The 19,952-nt window shown below is 41.2% G+C and overlaps 1 protein-coding gene across 2 annotated transcripts in view; it reads left to right on the plus strand.

Moving 5' to 3' along the window:
* The first annotated feature begins 278 nt into the window (after positions 1 to 278).
* Positions 279 to 19,952, plus strand: part of DCLK2 (doublecortin like kinase 2) — an 80,599-nt gene continuing 60,925 nt past the window's right edge. For both annotated transcript variants that reach the window (XM_041411906.1, XM_041411907.1), the window contains exons 1-2: positions 279 to 1,202; positions 13,768 to 14,102. In XM_041411906.1, the coding sequence (XP_041267840.1) occupies positions 788 to 1,202; positions 13,768 to 14,102 (750 nt within the window). In that variant the 5' untranslated portion in view covers positions 279 to 787. The remainder of the gene's footprint in view (positions 1,203 to 13,767; positions 14,103 to 19,952) is intronic.

Genomic DNA, 19,952 nt, shown 5'->3' on the forward strand with positions numbered 1-19,952 from the left:
GCAGCTCCGCTGGTGCGCCTGAGGGGCGGGTGGCCCTTGGACGACCACCAGAAGGGCAGCAATACCCAATGGGAAAACTGCGCCTCCAAATTCTCCCTTCCTAGACGAACCCCTTTCCCTCTCCTCTCCCCGCCAGCCGCCGCTCCCACCCTGCCCACGGCCACCCCCGCACCGGACGCGATCCGAGCAGGCGCCGCCCCCGCGCCCGCCCGGCCCGGCAGGAGCCCCGCCCGCTCCGGCTCCGCTGCGCTCCACGGTGGGGCCGCCAGCGCCGCTCCCGCCGGATCCGCTGCGGCTGCTTCCCCCGCCGGGGAGCCGAGGCTGCGCCGCTCCCCGCGCCGAGCGGCGGTGCTGCTGCTGCCCCCGCTGCGGGAGCAGAGCCGGAGCTGCTGGATTAGGCGCTCCGGCCCCAGCGCCGCTGCCCGGCAGAGCCAGCAGGGCAGGGGCTGAGCAGGGGACCCGCGCATTGTGTGAGCCCGCATGGGCACGGCGCGGGGGCGCGGCCGCGGGGCTCCTGCGAGCCTCTCGCTCGGCCCCTGGCATCGCCCGTAGCCGGGGGGCGCCGCGCTCGGCCGTGAGGGATGCTTTTGTGCAGCAGCGGGTAGCGGCGGCTCCGGCAGGGCCGCGGCTGCGGTGGCGGGGCAGGTCGGGCGCCGCGCTCAGCCGCAGCCCTCCCGGCGACAGCGGCCGGGCGCGATGCTCTTTTAGGCGGCCCGAGCCCTTGCGAGCGAGGCGGCCAGGCGTAGCAGCCCGTAGCGGAGCTGGGAGCGCGGGCGGACGGCTCCCCATGGCGAGCAGCCGGAGCATCGAGCTGGAGCACTTCGAGGAGCGGGACAAGCGGCAGCAGCGCTCCGGGCCGCGGCGCGGAGGCTCCGGGTCCGGCGGCGGCGCGGGGCCGCGGGGCAATGGGCTGGTGCCCAGCCCGGCGCACAGCGCGCACTGCAGCCTCTATCGCACCCGCACCTTGCAGGCGCTCAGCTCCGAGAAGAAGGCGCGCAAAGCCCGCTTCTACCGCAACGGGGACAGGTACTTCAAGGGCTTGGTGTACGCCATCTCCCCCGACCGCTTCCGCTCCTTCGACGCCCTCCTGGTGGAGCTCACCCGGTCCCTGTCGGACAACGTGAACCTGCCCCAGGGGGTCCGCACCATCTACACTATCGATGGCAGCAAGAAACTCACCAGCCTCGACGAGCTGGTGGAAGGTGAGGAGGGTGCCAAAGTCCGGCCGGATCTGGCTATGGGAGCTGGTGATGGGCTGTGGGCACAGCCTGGGGCGAGCTTGCCAGTCCGTACCCGGATCAAAGCGGAGAGGTCGCTTTGTGAAAACTGGCGGCCACAGAACCCGTGAGGGCAAGTAGCCGGAGTTGGCCGCTATTGTGAGAGGCGGTAGGACCTCGTTTTCCCCGTGTGGACCATCCACTTCTCCCATCACCTTGAGCGCTGCCATCTGCATGCGCTGGTCTTCACTCCAATGGTAGTTAAGCAGTAGGTGCCCTTTTCATCTGGAAGAACTGTAAAGTTCTTGGTTGCCTTCCATTTGTAATAGGAATTATTGTAAATCCTGTTGTAATAGGAATTTGTAATTTCGTTCTCTAAGTGTTATTGTTGACTCTTAGTGGCTTCAGTCTTCAGAGAAGAAGCCCCAGTGCTGTGAAAAAAGGGTATCTATATCCTACCGTTTATTAAAACTACCAGGCGTAATGCCCTGGTTTCAAATGTGATCAGAGTCCATATTAATAGAGGGAATTACCTACCTTGCCTGACTTTCAAAAGCGTGTTATGGAATCAGATGTATTTCAGAGTTGTTCCTAAGTAGCTTTTCGTAATGGGACTTAGCTGCTGAAGTTATGTAGACCTTGCAAATCTGAACAGAGCAGCACTTGACTGTCTCAAAATGGGACCAGAAATATTGTTTTGTGAATGACAGATATGCCCCATGTTTGTGGGGAGTGATAATTATCGGAATGAGGGGCAGAATTCCCCAGTCTTTTCACGTGATGTCTTAAAATACAGTTTGAGCTCAGCATTGCCTGCTTCCCAAATACACAGGTTATGTTGTGCACGCGGAGAGGTTCGTAATGAATTTGCACTCGATGGTTGTTCTCAGGTATTTAATAGATCAGCTACCACAGTCTTCCACCCTGTGACTCTGTGTGCCAGGTGTAGCTGGTTTGCATTAATGAAGAACTGGAATTTTTTATAGGCCTTCCAATGCCTCTTGCGTCCTAGGCTTTCAGCTTCCTATCCTTTGAGCTTTGGTTTGGAAGCTTTCCTTTTCAAAGCAGTGCTGAATCACACCTGGAGAATTGGATGAGAAAGGAAACCTGAAGACCTTTATCTAATCCACCAATAAGCACATTGGGAGTTAGGGACCAGCTGCTTCACAACATGGAAGAGAAAGGGGTGGGCTGCAGAATTTGCTGTGCCAAATGGGTCTCCCTCAGAAAAGATGTGCATGGAAGGGCACTTTCTGATAGTACCATAGCGCTGAGAACTTACATGATCTACTATAAGGCTGTTTTACATCGACAACTGAATAAGTATGAAGTGGTTGTAGAGTGAAATGCTGACCCTGCGGTGAAGTAAGTAAGAAAAACTTTCATGATTTGGTGGGTAATTTAAAGATACCTTAAAAATATGATATGCTGAAGTGGTCACAGAAGGGAAAGGAGATGAAACTAGCAATAACATGGGGTGACTTCTGAAATGTTGCAGCACGAATGATATTAGACTTTTATGACTTAAAACAAAGACAGAATTACTTGCTGGACAGCCATATATACTCTTACAACTATAAATTAATAATTGAAAGCAAAACTTAGTATTTGTCTCTTCAAATACTCATTGAAATCGTAACCTTTGTTGTGGCTCTTTACTGGAAGAATAAAGCAAAATAAATGTCACAGTCAAAATGCCACTTCCGTGCTTTCTCAAATAAATAAAAGGGGAAAAAAGGAATCCCAAGTACTTAGTCATCTACCCAATATAACTCTCAGGAATATTAAGAAAATCCTATAGCACCATAATTGGATTAGTATGTTCTCCAGTTAGCATGCTAAAAACTTCTCCAATGTAAGACTAATCACACAGAGAAAGAGAAGTATATAGAGGAAGGAAAGGACAACAAACAAGTAGTGAATCCATAATTCCTTGAAATTATTTGAGTTTTTTGCCAGCTGTTTTGTTCTTGAGGTGCTGGAAGAGATTTGATTTGCGTTCTTTGATTTTGCATTCTTTCTTGATTTTCTTTATTTTCTTTATTTCTCATGGTTACAGCACAGCAAGCTTGAATTTCTGCTCTCGAGTAAATGTTCCAACATTGGTGTTGACCTAAAGCTTGAACTGCAGAAGCACTAGAAATAGTTTTGAATGGTATTTTGCTGTATGTCTTTTTAATATTTTCAGAAAGGAAAATTCAAGTGCTGTAGTGTGTGCCAGCCGCAGGCTGAGCACCAGACGGGCCATGGCTGCGTGATGCAATACCAAGCTCACTGGTCTCTTGGCACCTTCCCAGTGCTCCTGAACTGGGACATGGAGTCACAGCAGTTCAGGTTCAGTAGTGGCAGATCTCTGCAGTGAGCAGAAGGTGAGTGCTCAGCAAACCTTACCAAGCCAGCAAGATCTGCAATAAACCTCCCTCAGCTCCAGCCTGTGTCTGTAGCTCTTGGACAGTGATGTGTCCCAGTACAGGGCAAGCTCTTTAGGGCTTATTTGCTATTTATCTATCTGGGATATAAAAGCTGGCAACATCAAATTCTGTATCATAACAAGCTAAGTTGAGTCACTGATAAATGGGGTTTTTTTGAGTTTGGCTGTATTTAGCAGTCTGTTTTACTGCTTGTCATTTTAAGAGAAAAAGAGCTAGTGCATGGACATACTGAGGATATGAAATATTGCTGTTATGGGTTGAGCCAGTTAAAAATTGCACCAGATCCTGTTTATTAGTCAAAAATAGAAGCTCCATTTTATGAAGCATATTGCTTTTCTTAACTGGATATGACAATCAAAAAAGCATGCTCTGTTGGACCAGCCTAAGGCAAATATAATTTATATTCTCAGCCCCTGTAGATTAGGAAACATTATGAGTTTGACAGTTTTTACTGTTTTCTTAGAATGGGAGGAATTTCGTTGTTGGCTCCTGTTCTGTTTGAGCAGGCAGATCCAGAGAGGAGGTGGGGGCTGGGACTATTATGACTTTCTTATAGTTTTCTTTCTTCCAGCTTTACTCTCAGACATAACACTGCTTTTTACTTTAGAATACAACATTCCGTGTGTAATTTTATACTTGCCCTTCAATATCAAATATTAAAAAGTAGATTAATTTTTATTTTCTACCAGAGTTAGCTGTTTAAGTGTTTGTCTATTTCCTTCAGTTTCCCTTGAAAATATAGGCTGCCTAAAGCATGACACCATGGTAATAGAACTGCGCAGCTCTTTAGTCCTGAGCTATGTGTTTTATGTGGATATTGGTTGTGCTCTCTCTCTTTGTTTTCATTGCCTTGTTAATGAAAGACATAGAGAATCCCGACTGTACAGGTCTGCTGCAAAGCCGGGAGTTTTTGTTGGATTTTGGGAGATGAAAGCAAGTGTAGACTTTATTCCTGGAAAGAGAAGTTCTGTTTGTTTTGCATCTAATGGGAATCCTTCTAGTACCCTAGAAAAATGGCTGAGAGTCTTTGTTCGTTCAACAACAATGCTTAATTAATACAGTCCTTTATAAAATGTCAGGAGTTTTGTCTGCATGGTTGTGCACACAATCAACAGGCATCTGTAGGGAAGTCTTTGGGCAGGAGGTGGGAAGGTTTGAGGCAGGGCAGTCCTTGTGCATGGCCAGGACACATAGCACAGAGCAATATCTGATTTACAGAAATGAGCTCTGCCTCACTAACACAAAGTGAGAGAACGTGTTTTGAAATAAGGTGTTGAACAATCCAAGTTTTTTCTGCCTTAGACCATAGTTGTTACTGCATATTACATTTTAATCCTGCCTAAAGTACCTGTGACTTTGGTTGATGTGCGCTGTTGTATTATGTCAAGAATATATTTTCTTTCGTCAGGGCAAGCAGATGGCAACACTAAGTAGTCAGTTTGTATTTTTGCTCATTTCAAAAGGTATTATTACCCTCCTGTGCTAGAGCCAGAAGCTGTAGTGCTTCAAAAAACAAGAGGTAAATGTAGTAAGTTGAACAAAGAAGGGTAAAAAAGGAGGATGAAAGAAGGATTAAAAAACACTGAAAGCATATTCTTCCAAATACATGTTCAAATCACTGTTGTGACACAGTTCTGGAGTGATGGGGTGTGAATGTGAAATGTGGAAGCAATTCTTAGTTGACTTCCATCCAAGTAAAATAAAATAGTTCCATCACAATTTATCTCCTAGTTTCAGGGATGGGGAAATCCTAGTTTACCTGAAAAGGGTTATTTAGTTCCTGCGGAGAAGGCACATGGTGTCAGATGTGTTTGATACCATGTCGTTGACTGTCTTCTGAGAGCTTTTACCCTGCCTGAGCAAAGGGTTGAACTTCCAGAGGTCTCTTCCAATCTCAGCTGTTCTGTGATTCTCTGAAAGCCTGTAGGAAGCTGTAATCTACACCTCTTAATGTCTAAATCAAATCAAAAGAGAGCTAGTAGCAGTTAGTCATCTGCTAAAATCCTGGTTGTTCTCCCAGGTTTTAAAAAGTGCATGGGGAATTCTGAGTGCTGTAGATGAGTAAAGATTGTGACTTATACAGGGTTATTAAAGATGATATGGAAGTGAATTGTACAAAACTTATGAGGAGGGAAGTTGCTCAAAGTAAGGAAGGAAAGAGAAATTGAAATAACCCAATCCTTCATAAAAGGGGTTATTTTATTTTTAGATCAGTCATATATGCTGTAAATGTTCCGGAAATGTGCTTGGCTTTGTGTTACAGAACACGGAAAGGGTACTCTGCTGTGTTTCCTAAAGTTAGAAAGAAGGTCAGTAGCCTTAATAACTACCTTGCTGTACTAAATAAGCAGCTTTTGGAAGCTTTGAAGCTAAAGAGTTGCACCCAAAGGAGCTGAGGAACATAAGGTGGATAGGTGAAATCTATGCAGGTTCCTGCCCTGTCCTGTGGGGTTGACAAGGGCACACATGCCTAAAATATATGGAAACTGTTTTCTTTCCCTAGGGATGTTTTTACTTGTCAGCTGTATCATTCTCTGTTATGCAGAGTGCCATTTAAAAAGTGATCCTTTATGTCACTTTCAGGAGATCATGCTTATTAACCATGCAAAAAAACAAGCCAGAAAACTTTATTCAGATAAGTTTGTTTCAAATATCCATGCTGAGGATTTTTGAGTGTTGCGCACTTAATTAATTCCTTTTATTGCTTACAACATGTAACGTATCCACATTTGGTTTCTAACCTAATGCCAGGAAAAGTATCTGTAGTTGCAGGAAACATATCTGTAAGTATTTCTTTAATAGTTTCTATTTTTTAAGGACAAAAAGTCTGAATATTCTAGGCTATTTGTTAAATGCTTAGCAGTGAGGTTTGGTTCACAAAATTTATTCTGTGAAGAACCCCAAATGGTCAGGCAGCTGTGTTCCCTCAAAACTGCACATATCACAATTGTGATTCAAAAGGGCAGGATGCCCTCTTGGTACCTAATTAGTAGTAATATTAGTACCTAATATTGCATGGCTGAATTTAGAATAGTTCATGCAGAGATATAAAATAATCAGGGTTGAAAGAGACTTTTGAGATCATCCAGTCCAACCATCCACGGAGCACTGCCACTAAACCATTTCACCATGTCACCAGATCCAAATGCCTCTTAAACATCTGCAGGATGGTGACTGCCCCACCTGCCTGAGGAAACTATTCCAATGCCTGATCACCCTAACAGTGAAAAGATTTTTTTCTAATATCTCATCTGAATTTCTCCTGTCTCAGCTTAAGGCCATTTCTTCTACTCCTCTTACTGTAGGCATGGCAGAAGAGACTGATCCCACCGCCATCCAACCTTCTTTCAGGGAGTTGTAGACAGCCATGAGGCCTGAGCCTACTCTTCTCCTGACTCAACAAATCCAGCTCCCTCAGCCATTCCCCGTAAGACATGTTTTACAGACCCTTCATGAGCCTTGTTTCCCTTTTCTGGACACACTGCAGCTCCTCAATGTCCTTTTTAAAGTGAGAGGCATAGACCTTGACACAGCACTCGAGGTGTGGCCTCACCAGCGCCCAGTACAGGGGAACAACCACTTCTCTGTCCTGCTGGCTGATCCAGGCCAGGGTGCCATCAGCTCTCTTGGCCACATGGGCACCCTGGCTCAGATTCAGCTGCTGTCAACCAGCATCCCAGGTGTCCCTTTCTGTCCCAAGCTATTCCTCACCCAGCCTGTATCATTGCACGGCTCAGGTGCAGAACCTGACACTTCACCTGCTTGAGCCTCCTGCAGCCATGTCCTCAGCCCACTGATGGAATCTGTCCAGGTCTCCAGCAGAGCCTTCCATCCCTTGAGCACATCAGGTCAGTGTCTTCTGCACAATTACTGAGGGAGCACTTGATCCCCGTGTCCAGATCATCCATAAAGACATTAAACAGGACCGGCCCAAGGTGGAGCCCTGGGGAACACCACTAGTGACCAACTGACAAATGGATTTGTCTCCATTCATCACAGCACTCTGGGCCCAGCCATCCAGACAGATTTTCACCCATTGAAGAGTCCACACACCCAAGCTGCAAGCAGTCAGTTTTTCTAGGAGGACGCTGTGGCAGATGGTGTCAAACACTTTACTGAAGTCTAGACAGACCCATGATAGACACATCCACAGCCTCGTGTACTAGGTGTACACGCTATTCTCCTTAAGCCATGCATTTTTTTCTTGAAAGGTGAGCTAGGCACATTTCCTGAGGATTGGTGTTGAAGAAATAGATGGCAAATAAAAAACTTGGTGGATGTGTTTCTAAGAAAGCAAACCAGTATTTAGGCAGCTGATGACCTATGGCTATTTGTCAGTCAGATTGACCGATGTAGTTTTGTTTTCTCTTTTTCCATTTTCTGTGTTTATCATCTGTATTTTCCTGTTCTGAGGGAATGGCAAGGGTTGTGTTTAGGCTGTTGGCTGTCTGCAGCTGGAATCCTTTTACATTGTTCTTAAACCACTTACACAGCAGCTTGTTTCATGGATAGTGCATCTGGTTATTAATTCAGTGCAGCTAAATTATTGAGAGGCAGGTAATGTTCCTTGTCAATAGGCAATGTTCCATGTCTTCTAGCTGATTTTCTACTGTTAATAAGACTTGGAAAATCAGAAGTAGACTTACGCCATTTACTGATTATATTGTGACCCAAAATATCAGCAGATGTTTCTCTTTTTAAGCAAGCATATGCCCAAATTGAGGAGTTTTTGATGGTAGCAGTATTTCTTCATAGAAGAGCTGGCACTTTTGGCTCGCTCTGGGTACTGTCATGAGTCATGGGATGGACTGTACATACACTCTGTTGAAATTATGCTGTGAACTTATAAGGAGGTTTCAGACTTCTGCCAAAACTGCTCTGCAGCCTGGTTGAGCTTTCTGCTGTGGAATAGTTTGACTGGACTCAAGAGTCCCAGATGTCACCTATGTCTGGAAGTGTTGCATTTTTTTCTGCATCTAAAGGAAAAAAAGGAAGCATTGCTAAATAGATCTTCCTGCTTCATTACTCTTTATTTTGCTTCTTTACCTGCAAATCTCAGTGTAATATTAGAGACTAAACTCGTGCTCTGGTCTGAAACTTGGGGAGCTGATTCATGCTAATGCCAATCTTGGAGCTGGAGACATGGTATTTACTTTCCATAATGTAATTGCTATGACTCTGTGCTAGTTGAAGCTAGTATGCATTAGCTTTAGTCTTTCAAGAATATAAATGGATGCTGGGCCTTCAAACCATAAAATTGACCATATTGAAGTCAGCAGTGTAAATATTTGAATTATTGTTTATGCCTGGTTTTGGAGATGTGTCAACTTTCTTGGGCTGGTAGATGTAAAAATGCAAAAAGAAAAAAGCTACAGCCTGATCAAAATGCTGCTGAAGTCTCATAAAATATTTCCTTTTTATTTGGGATGATATGCATTTAGGTTATTCTCATGGAAAATCTCAGTCAAGACAGTCAGTGAAATAGTCAAATTTATTTATGTTTGTGATTTTCAACTATAAAGGTGTCTGTTAGTTTCAACAATGTTTGAAAACAATTTGATTGGTTCAACCCTTCTAGACTCCCTCAAAGATCAAGTATTGTTTGTTATATTTTACATATATTAGTTTTCCAAAAGATAGTGGAGATTATCAGAAGTGTGTATTTATACATGAATTAATCCCAAACAGATTTAAAATCAGCTCATACATGAAAGCTGTGAACAAATATTACATATATATATATATATATATATGGTGTGTGTATATATATATAATTTTTTTTGGGTTCTTTCCTACAAAAAAATTAATGTAAAAAAAGAGATAATACTTCTAGAAATGACAAAGTTCCAAACTGATATACATAAGGGCATTTTCTACTTTGGAGGATGACCACAATAATTTAAACAATAGCAGACCTTTATTGATGCTTGCTTATCAAGGGATGGTGTTTTCTCAGGCATGCTTTTTAAATACACCATTCTGTAAGAAAGTTTCCTGAAGTTAACTTTATAGGTGTGATTTAAGTTACCCCTACCATTTTTTTCCTTACTTATTTTCATCTGGAAAGTAGTGAATTGTATACCCCTGTCAAACAAATAAATGTTTAGCTCGTTCCTAGAAAACCATTCTTAATCCAGAGGGAAGCAATTGGCTTCTTAATGATACTGTTTCTTGGGTTTTTTTGTATTTTGCAAGTTTTTAAATAGAACTTAGAAACTCTGGGTGAAGTCCTGGCTGTGGTTAAATAATTAGAGATTTAAGTACTAATCTGAAAACTTTATCCTTTAAGTCATGAAACAAGAAAATCACACAGTGAATGTGTTTTCTCACTTACAGCCCTTGCTCTAGTCTTGCCATATGTGCCTGCCTTGCAGGTGTAGTAGTAAAATCTGTTTTCCATGCAAAACTTGTGTTTCTTCACTTTATATGTCTGGTATATGAAAGCAGGCATGGACTTTAAAGCATTTACTAAACAATCTGTATTATACTATATTCTCAAGTAATAAGACTTCTCTGTATCTGCCAACTATAGGAAATTTTCAATTCATTTTGGCAGATTTTATCTTTTTTAAGGTAAAATAGTTTGTGCTTCAACTTCAGTCTTTGCTAAATGCAACTGAAACAAATAATTTGAAATTTTTTCTTTTAAGTTATTACATTGTTTTAACTTGAAAGCACTTCCTGACTTCTGTTACTGTGGCCTCTGCTTAAAGGAAAAAAAGTTACAAGAAGAAATCTGCATCACACCACTATGATATAATCTAGAAATTGTTAATGCACTAAGCAAGGCAAGCAGTAGGAGAAAGAAAGTTTTACACTGCTGTTTTAAAGAAATATAGATCCTTTTGGATTAATATTGACTGAAAATTTTATAGAAGTACAATTTCTGCTGTCCTATATATAGAGTGCTGTAGTACAGCTGTGACAGATAATAGATCACGTTCCATGGCAGGACAAAGAAGATGCTCTATTTATGATTATGAGTCTGTAAAAGACAAAGCCAGCATGCCTGTTGAAACTTTGCTGTGATAAATCCTTGAGCAAAGAGACCTTTTTTCCTCTACCTTTATTTTATATAAAGCAATTAATTCACTTCAAGTTTGAGACTGTTTCTGAGTAGCTTTAATTTTTATTTTTTTTAAACTTTGTTAATTTAAATTTCAGCCCTGAGATTTCATTTTGAATTATCTTGGTTTTTGTTCATTTGTTGGGTTGGATTTTTTTTTTATGGTCTAGGAAGTACATTTGTTTTGAGTTGGAAAGGATAATTTTGAACATTCTCAATGATGGTGAATTTTGAGGTACTTTGTGGAATTTATTTAAAGCTCTTTTGTGCACAGCTGGACAGACTGTCCCAAGAGCTTGTGTTGGTTTTGGCTGGGATAGAGTTAATTTTGTTCATGGTAGCTGGTGTGGGCTATGTTTTGTATTTGTTTTTGAAACAGTGTTGATAACAGGGCCATGTTTTTGTTTCTGCTGAGCAGGGCTCGCACAGAGCCAAGGCCTTTTGGCTTCTCACACCATCCCACCAGAGAGTGGGCTGAGGGAGAATGAAACTGGGAGGTGACACTGCTGGGACAGCTGCCCCCAACTGGCCCAAATGATATTCCAGACCGTATGACATCATCCTCAGTTTATAAGTCTGGGCAAAGAAAGAAGAAGAGGAGGAAAGTTCAGAGTTAAAGCACGTGGATTCCCTTCCGTCATTACCATGATGGAGCCTGGCTTTCCTGGGGGAGGCTGAACACCTGCCTGTCCTTGAGAAGTGGTGAATGAATTCCTTGTTTATCTTTGCTTGCCCGTGTGGCTTTTGATTTCCCTATTAAACTATCTCTATCTCAATCCATGAGTTTTATTTTACCCTTCTGATTTTGCCTCTTCTGTCCCACTGAGTGGGACTACTACCAGCTTCTTGAGGTGCCTCTCCTTAGGCAGCACTGAGTTTGTAGGCAGACTTACTGGCAATTGTCCAGACACCAAGCATAGTCCTTTCAATCTAGTGTTAGAGGATGCGCATGGGGAAGCCTTTGCTTTCTATTGTAGCTGAGCTTGCTGCCACAAAACTTGAATATCTCATGCTGTTTTGCAACAACAGGATAGATGGCCAAAATAGCTGTTGGAAGAGAACTCTGCGTATCTTTAAAATCATAGGATCTCTTAGTTTGAAAGGGACTTTCTGAAGTCATCTCATCCAATAACTTGCTCAGGTTTGATAAAACCAGATTGCTTGGAGATATCTTACAATTTAGTGCATTGTTGTGGGGCAGCATAAGCTTTTAGACACCACAGTCCTTACAAAGATGTGTGGAGTTTGGGATTCTTTTTCTTCTACCTGTGACTTGGTGCTAGTGTGCAGCATGCAGCTGTTTGTCAAGGAGTTTGTGTGCTGAGAACACCTTTCTCTTAACTAGTTTTTTTCAGGGAAGGAGGAGGAGTCTAGTTTTGTCTGCATCAGTTTGTTTTTCGCACCACTTGATCTGTGAATATGGGGAAGAGCGATGGGGATGAGTGAAGGAGAAGAGTACAGGCAAGGCAGTGGCATCCACAGGACTTCACCCCAGTTTCCTAGTACCTGAGTGGAATACAGTCCCAGTGATGTTTGTGGAGGCAGAACTGGCTGCCAGAATTTCCCAAACAAAATCATTGTTAACTTGGCTTAATTATAGTCTGTGTTCTTTCAAATGCAGCAAGTTGACTTTCAAGAAGGTCTAAATACAAGCTAAATTACAAAGCAGTATAATTAGTATTGGAAAAGTAACAAGAAAATCTTTCAGCTCATGGTAATTCTTCAGGGCTTTGAAAGTTGTTTAGTATCTTGGTTTTAGAATAAGCTCTGCAACTTCTAAGATAAATCAGCTCTCCAAACTGGAGTTCAGAATGCAAAAGTGTCGTTTAAAAGTTTTCTAGTATGTATCTAAATGTACAGGCGTACATTTTGTAACTCTTACAATTCTGTCCCCTAGATGCATGTTTGCTCCTCTTGCTGTGCATGTTAGAAGTGAGTTTGGTTTCTTCCACCAGTGACTTTGACTGTGTAGCTTTAATTTTACAACAGGTTAAGCTTTTTAAGATATAGGTAGCTCTTCTGTCTGGAGCAGTGGTGTATTTTGTGAATTTTGGATGCTTTACCATTCATCGTTCTGGCAATACTCTGCCCTTTCAAGAATGTCTTAGGGTGTCATTTTGTGACACCTCAAGGATGTGAGTTACACAAATAACCCAGAGTTAAAGATGTCCTTGTCATGGTTTACATATTGCATATTGCTGTCAGGTGTCAAAAGTGTTGTCATAAGCTGAAAGTAGTCCTCCTCTTTTTTTTTCCTTAAAAACAAAACAAAGAAAGGAACAAAAACAAACAAACCAACAAAACCCAATAAAACAAAGCAAAGAACCCCAAACAAACAAAACACAAAAATCCCCCACAAAAACAAAGCAAAAAATAAAAAAATCCACCAAAAAAACTGCAAACCAGCTTTGAGTTAGGAAAGAAATTAAAAATGGGGAAGTGTAGATGTATTGTTATCCTCCCATACTATCAAATACTCATTTGTGGCCTTAGGAGGTGTTCATTGGTCTAAAAAATATCAAAGTGGGTGCATTTCAAATATGTGTCCTTGGTAGAAAGGAGGTAACTGTGGTAGATTAAGGTGCCTTTCAGGGTAAGGGTCTTGAAGTGCTTAAATTTAGTCTGTTAAAACTTGCTGTTGTAAAATAAACACAGACACGGATGTACATATCTTGAAGTACAAGGTTGAGGGATATATAGGGGAGGACCTGGATATTTGCTGTAGGAGAAAGCTCTTAATGTCGTGTGTTGAGCTCAAGTAATTTAATCACTTGCAAAATTACTCAATCCAAAAGACGTGTGAAATATCTTGAACCTCTTCACTGCCCACTATTTTTATACCAGGGGTCTTTTGAAACCTGTTGGAAGCACTCTATCAGAGTATTGTTTGGGTGGAAAGCTCTGATAATTTATAGTCCTCCTTGTGAAAATACAGGAAAATCACTCCCGAAATATTTGTCTTTTTTTTTTTTTTTTTTTTTTTTTTTAGTTTTTAAGTTGACAAAGTCACTGCAAACCCCCTTAAACTGTGAACATGTCCTCTTCTTTTCAGGTGAGAGCTATGTGTGTGCATCCAATGAACCATACCGCAAAGTTGATTACACCAAGAATGTCAACCCGAACTGGTGCGTGAATATACGGACTGGGTCCAGTCGGTCCTTGACGTCCTTGACATCCACGAGGAGTGAAGTGAAGGAGAGCAAAGATTTCATTAAACCCAAATTGGTGACTGTTATTAGGAGTGGGGTAAAGCCACGGAAAGCTGTGAGGATTCTGCTGAACAAGAAGACTGCTCACTCCTTCGAACAGGTCTTGAATGACATCACTGAAGCCATTAAGTTAGACTCGGGTGTAGTCAAGAGACTTTGTACACTGGATGGGAAGCAGGTAGGAGAATAAACTGCTGTGGCCATCTAATAATCTGAGATGCTCAGTTTTCATTAGTTCAGTTCTCATTATTGTGTGTGCTTTCATCTGCTTCTGAATAATGACAGTTAAAAACAATCAACTTTTAAAAGCTTTATTAAAATATTAATACACACAACAAAATTAGAATTGTATATAGTGTAATATAAGTGGATCTTTACATTCAAGTAAAACAAATTATTTTTATGCCAGCCTTTTTGTATTGCTCAGAAATGTGACTGTTTATTGAGTAATACAATTTGAAACATTTGAACTTGTTAAGATATCTATGTGTTTTCAGACTACCACATAGTGGCTGAGTGGTATAAGAAAAATATCAATGTCTCCTTCCATTGCACTTCCACAGATTGCTGTTTCCAGAGGTGGTAACTGACATAAGCTGAGTTCAAGAATTGTATCTGAAATGAATCATTCTGGGAGGGTGGTCACATCTTTGCAACTTGCTTTTTTTTGGCTTTAGTTTTATGTCTGCAAAAAGAAAGCTAGGGTTAATGATGTGGTAGGTGTGTATTCTTGCAGAGAAATAAAAGGAATGGCTCACAGGATGTTTAAAGTGTCAGGAACACACTTGGTGTTGATCAGTCACATTAATGACTCAGCCCTTCATAGTACAGGACTTTGATACCTGATACTTTTATTTGACACTGCTGTGGAACTCTGACAGAATTGTGACTTCAGTAATAGAGTGACACAGGCACACTGGTGTCAGGTACCCAGACTCTTGTACTGTTATACACCTGCATGTCTATACATCTGCATGAAGTAATTGTAAAAGTTTCAGTTGTGTTCAGAGATGTGGGCATTTTTATTTTCAATATTTCTATGATGTTTAATGCCAAAAAACCATTTTTTTGTGGTGCAAGCTTCTAGCAAATGCATTGCAGAACAAGTGCACATAGTTTGCCTCAGTATGAGCTCTGTCTCTGGTTATGTTCTGTGTGCTTCGATACACTTCTTGTAAGCAAATATGTGAAAAGAACAACCTCTGTGTTTTGATGGAAATGTAGCAAGGCAAAGGCATCACTGAAACTCTTGCTTGTCAGTGTTTGGTGGCAGCACAATGATGTGCTCTTTAGTTCTTCTAATAGGTTTGATTTTAAATGAGATTTGATAATGCTGCATCTTAACAGAGAATCCTTCCTAGGAACATCCAAACAATGTTTGTCATGTTTAATTTAATTCATAATAAAATAGCTTTGAGGATATTTATTATGCAGTAATGAGTCTCTTCTGCCCGTGAAGTGTTCTGACACTGTCTCAAGATTTTGGTATTCTCAAGCAAGCAGGGAGTCATTAAGGGAAACTGCAAAAGCTAGTATTGTCAGTTCACCTTCACCTCTTCTTGCACTGCTAAAACAGCAGAAACCCACTGATCTGCATTGGTATGGAAAATGCAGTAGTGCATCAGGGATCAATAAAAGTAGTTAGCATTAAATATCACATACATTGCTTGCATGTTGGCATCACCCATGGTGGATGATGACTGTCTTCAGTCCATGGTGAGGATGACCAACTATTGGTAATGTTCCAGAATAGGATTATTTTTTTTTCTGCAGGACCTCCTCCTCCCCCTCTGTGGTAAAGGCAGTCAGTGAACTTGGACTGCAGCTGTAGGAGTGTTCTCAGGCGGGATTGAGAAATCCCTAATTCTGACTGTGAACAGTTTATGGAGCTCTGCTGCATGCAGCTGCCTCTCTGTGTAAACTGTTCCAGCAGCAACAGCGTGTAAATGTGGAGACCTCCCTTCCATTGGGAAGACAGGCCTTGTGCTTTTCCAAAGACTTTGGGAAGGAGCCTTTGTTGCACAACCACAGTGTAACTGTGGTTTAAGAGCTTGTGAGATGGAGTGCCCCAAAGAGAAGACCTATGACTCCAAACACCCTGACAAAAAAATAAAAGCCTTCTACTGCTTACCTAGGAGGATCGAGGGTTCTTGTTTTATTTTTTGTTTCTTTCTCTTTCCCCAAAGTGAAGGGCTGAGCCCAGTTTGAGGCAGTAGGGATGTTTTTAAATTTGTTTGTTCACGGCCGGTATATGTAGAGGTTGGCGCCGAAGGGCGTTTTGGGGTTTGGCATATAAAGAGTTGCTTTGCTGCCAACTACCAATTGGTGGAAATTTCTGAGCCTATTTTCTCTAATGTAGTAATTGCTTATTCTTCTAAATCTGCTAGGGAGGCAGATCTTTTATGTTCGTTGTGGTGTTGGCACAGCTTGAAAGGCAACCATTAAAAAAAAGGCGTTTTGTAAATGGCTATGTTCCTATAAATGTAGCCCTTGTGTTTCTCATGGTTCTAATTTTTTTTCCTTGCTCCTTCATATTTTTATCTCTGTGGAAATACTTCTTTTTTTTTCTTTTCCCCCTGAGTGAATAGGCTTAGGTTGTATTTTCTGTTTAATATGAAAACGGTTGTGAAATTCAGATGATCAAAACATGCATGTATAAAATTTGTATCCTTTGCTTAGGGAATGCATTGTTCTGCTAACTTGTGGTGTGATTTTTTTATTCCAGTAGAACCATTTAATGTGTAGGAAGAAGTGGTGATAAAACCAGTGATCTTTCTGACCAGTAGAAGAGAGAGGATGTTTTCAAAAGAGTTTTTATTTGCTCTTCTGACTTCATTAATCTTGGCTGTTGCAAAATCTTGATGATAATAGTAAAACAGAGAATAACACCTGAGTTGGATATTTTCCTTGGTTGTTCTGTGAGAAAATAGACAAGTATCTGGTTTTGAATTGTAAGATTTTGTAATGTTTGCAAGGTTTCCTTTTATCTTCAGTTTCAAAATGAATGCTGCAACTTAACATGTTAGTGCTTTGTAGCCTGAAGTACAGATCTATTATTGAACTATTTTGATGTTGGGCTTAATTCTAACTTTTAAGCTATCAAGCAACCAACTTTTTTTTAACCTCCCAAGATTGTTGAGAAGATGTTTAAGTGAGAAAAATATTTCTGTAAAAGTAACTAGGCTTTAACTTTGCAGTGCAGGCTTCTGCTGTTCCAGTCTTTGTGCCTCTGACACTGGGGTTTGCCTAATATATTTGCTTGACCAAAGTGTTTTCCGTACTTGGCTGCATTTTCCTGGAATCTGTCACTATCCTACTGTGAAGCAAGGACTGTCAGACTGAAACTTCTCCAGTTGGGAAGTTAACCCTTTGTTATCTCTGAAGAGAATGGAGGGTTTCTTTCTTGCTAAACAAGCTTTGAGCTTCAGTCATTGCGAATTGTGGGGCGGTGACTGTGTGGTAAGTTGTAGGGAGAGATTCTCTGTGAGAAGCTCACAAAAAAACATGCACAACTCTGAAACTTGTGTTATTTGACACACAAAAGAAAACTAAATCTTCACACTTTTTAAGCCTGCAGTGTGTTGCAGTTTCATGGATTAATGTCCATAACAGGATTGAAAACGTGGATGAGACACCTTTTCTATACTCTGTTGTCAAAACAGTGAGAATGCACCAAAAATTAGCCTTATCTAGGAGGTCTATTTTCATGGGTATACTGGGGGCTATCTCTGGAACCAAAAGTTCTCCAATTTTCTGTTAATGAAGTTTTTTTATGAAGTGATCATTAAAAGTCAATTGGTAACTGAAGAAAACAGTTACTACATGTGGATGGATTTATCACTCATTGTGCTCTCCTCTCAGTGATTTTTTTTATTCTCTAGTGACAGAGTTGAAAACTCTTAGTAGAGAAGGTAGCTTTTGAAAACTGAATTTTGTATTTGCTTTGCTGTTAACATACCCATCAGAGGGCAGAAACCAAAATAAGGGATGAGCAGGAGAGATTTTGTTTATTAGTGTAGCAGATTTTCCCAATATTCTTGGTAGGCTTTTGTCATTCAGATCTCAAAAATTTCTATTAATACAGTATTTTTGCTACAATCTTAATCTCAGTAGAGATCTTACTGTTTAGTACTGAGAGAAGTTTTAGAACATATGAATTTTATTTTTCTTAGTTTTTCTGTTTTGTTGGCGAAGTCCTACTTGTAAGAGATGATTTTTTTAAAAAATAATTTTATTACAGTGAGGTACTTTTTGGCAAATATTTCCCTTTAGTTCAATTCTCTCCTACCAAAGGAGGATGTTCCTTAGCCAGGCTCTAGACATGTACTTTTTGTGGTTTTGTTATTTAATTGTGCTGTTACATCACTGATGTCTCATTGCAGGCTAAGAAACCACTGTAATAGAAACTTGCTTCAATATCAACAGGCATCAATGTCAACAGGCATGCTTTCTAGTTGAAAGCTACCAAAGTAAATCAAGTTTTTATCTTGCATCTCAGACTCTAACCTAATACAGACACTGTACAAATGTATTGGAAATGGCACAGGTTTGAATTTTTGCTACAAGCAATTTTGCATGAAAAGAAATCTCCAGCTTTTTCTTTTTCCAGTTCTAGTTCTGCTAAAATTTAAAATACCATTTTAAGCTGAAATGTTGCATTAATCTGCAAATACGAGGGGAAGAAATCCTTAAGCCCTCACATAGTCACAACTCTTTATAAGGCTTATATATTGTTGCTGTGGAATGTCAGTGGCAGCTGCAGAGAGTGATTCTCTGCATTGCAGATCCCACAGAAGAAATTTGTGGGCAAGGAGTCTTTCCTCAGCTAACTTCAAGATTTTGAATAGTAACGATAGTCCCTGAATTCATCCTAAAGGCTGAGGGTCACAAGTGGTAGAGTCAACTTATAGAAAGGGATTTACAATTTGCCAAGCTGCAGCAGAGTGATTGGGGATTTGACACTGTGGATTTGACATTGTGGATTGAACTATGCAAAGAGGAGATATGTTGGATAGAAAGGCTTTTCAGAATTCATGGTTCATATCTACATGAAAAAGCACATGAATCTGCCAATTTTGTGGGAACTTGCACAAGTGGTAGTTACATACATTGTGGGACAGAGGGGGACATACAGTTTTTACAATTACCAAAGTTCAGTAAGGGTGTGTGCAGACAGTATGAGAGAATGGGAACAGGACCAACAGAGACCTCTTGATGCAGGAGTGGGATAGCACTGCAATGTAAGAGTGAGGTATCAGCTGGAAAGAGGCATTTATATTGCTGTTTGGGAGTTTGTTTGTTTGAAGTTTTTGTAGCTGACATGAGTCTGCAAATTATTAATGTGTGAGAAATAGTAAAACGTTTTGTGGAAATGAACGCAGAAAGTATATTTAGGTTGTCTTTAAAGAAAAAGAATGGAACTTCTGAAAGAGAGATCTTCCAAAAGAATAGGAACTGAGTGACCTGTGAAGTTAAATCAGAAAATATACACACAGTACAGCGGCAGAAAACTCATACTAGCTGTCAAGAGTCATCCTTCTCATTCACTGGATCAACTTGAGACAAAACCAGCATGGAAGAGCTAAAGATTACTTTCCAGGGCATAGGGAAACCCTGAAACAGTATAGAGGAGTCCTGCATGAGTCTACTGATCTTATAGCTGATATTCATTAGATGAGATGCTGGTCCCTAAGGTTGAGTTAAATAAACTTAACTCTCTGACAGGGCAAAAAACTGATGGAGCAGTACTATGCATCACTTTGAGTAAATATGTAGCAGTGGAATACCTGTACCACCTGGAAGTCGAAAAATTGTAGTTTGGTAAAAAGTCACATTTGGTACGGTCACTTTTATGTGTGTTACAGACCAGAAGGACACTGACAGCACCTGTCTTTTCAGGGAATCTGCTGGTTTGGGTTGAGCTCTGACCACATGATGCTGCAATTGAGAGTATGAGGTGGGATTTTGGGAAGGTTTGGGGGCTTTTTTGTTGTTTGTTGGGGGTTTTATTAACAGTACGTAGTTATGA

This window comes from Onychostruthus taczanowskii, unplaced genomic scaffold, assembly GCF_017590055.1.
Source record: "Onychostruthus taczanowskii isolate IOZ18803 unplaced genomic scaffold, ASM1759005v1 scaffold38, whole genome shotgun sequence".
Classification (NCBI taxonomy): domain Eukaryota; kingdom Metazoa; phylum Chordata; class Aves; order Passeriformes; family Passeridae; genus Onychostruthus; species Onychostruthus taczanowskii.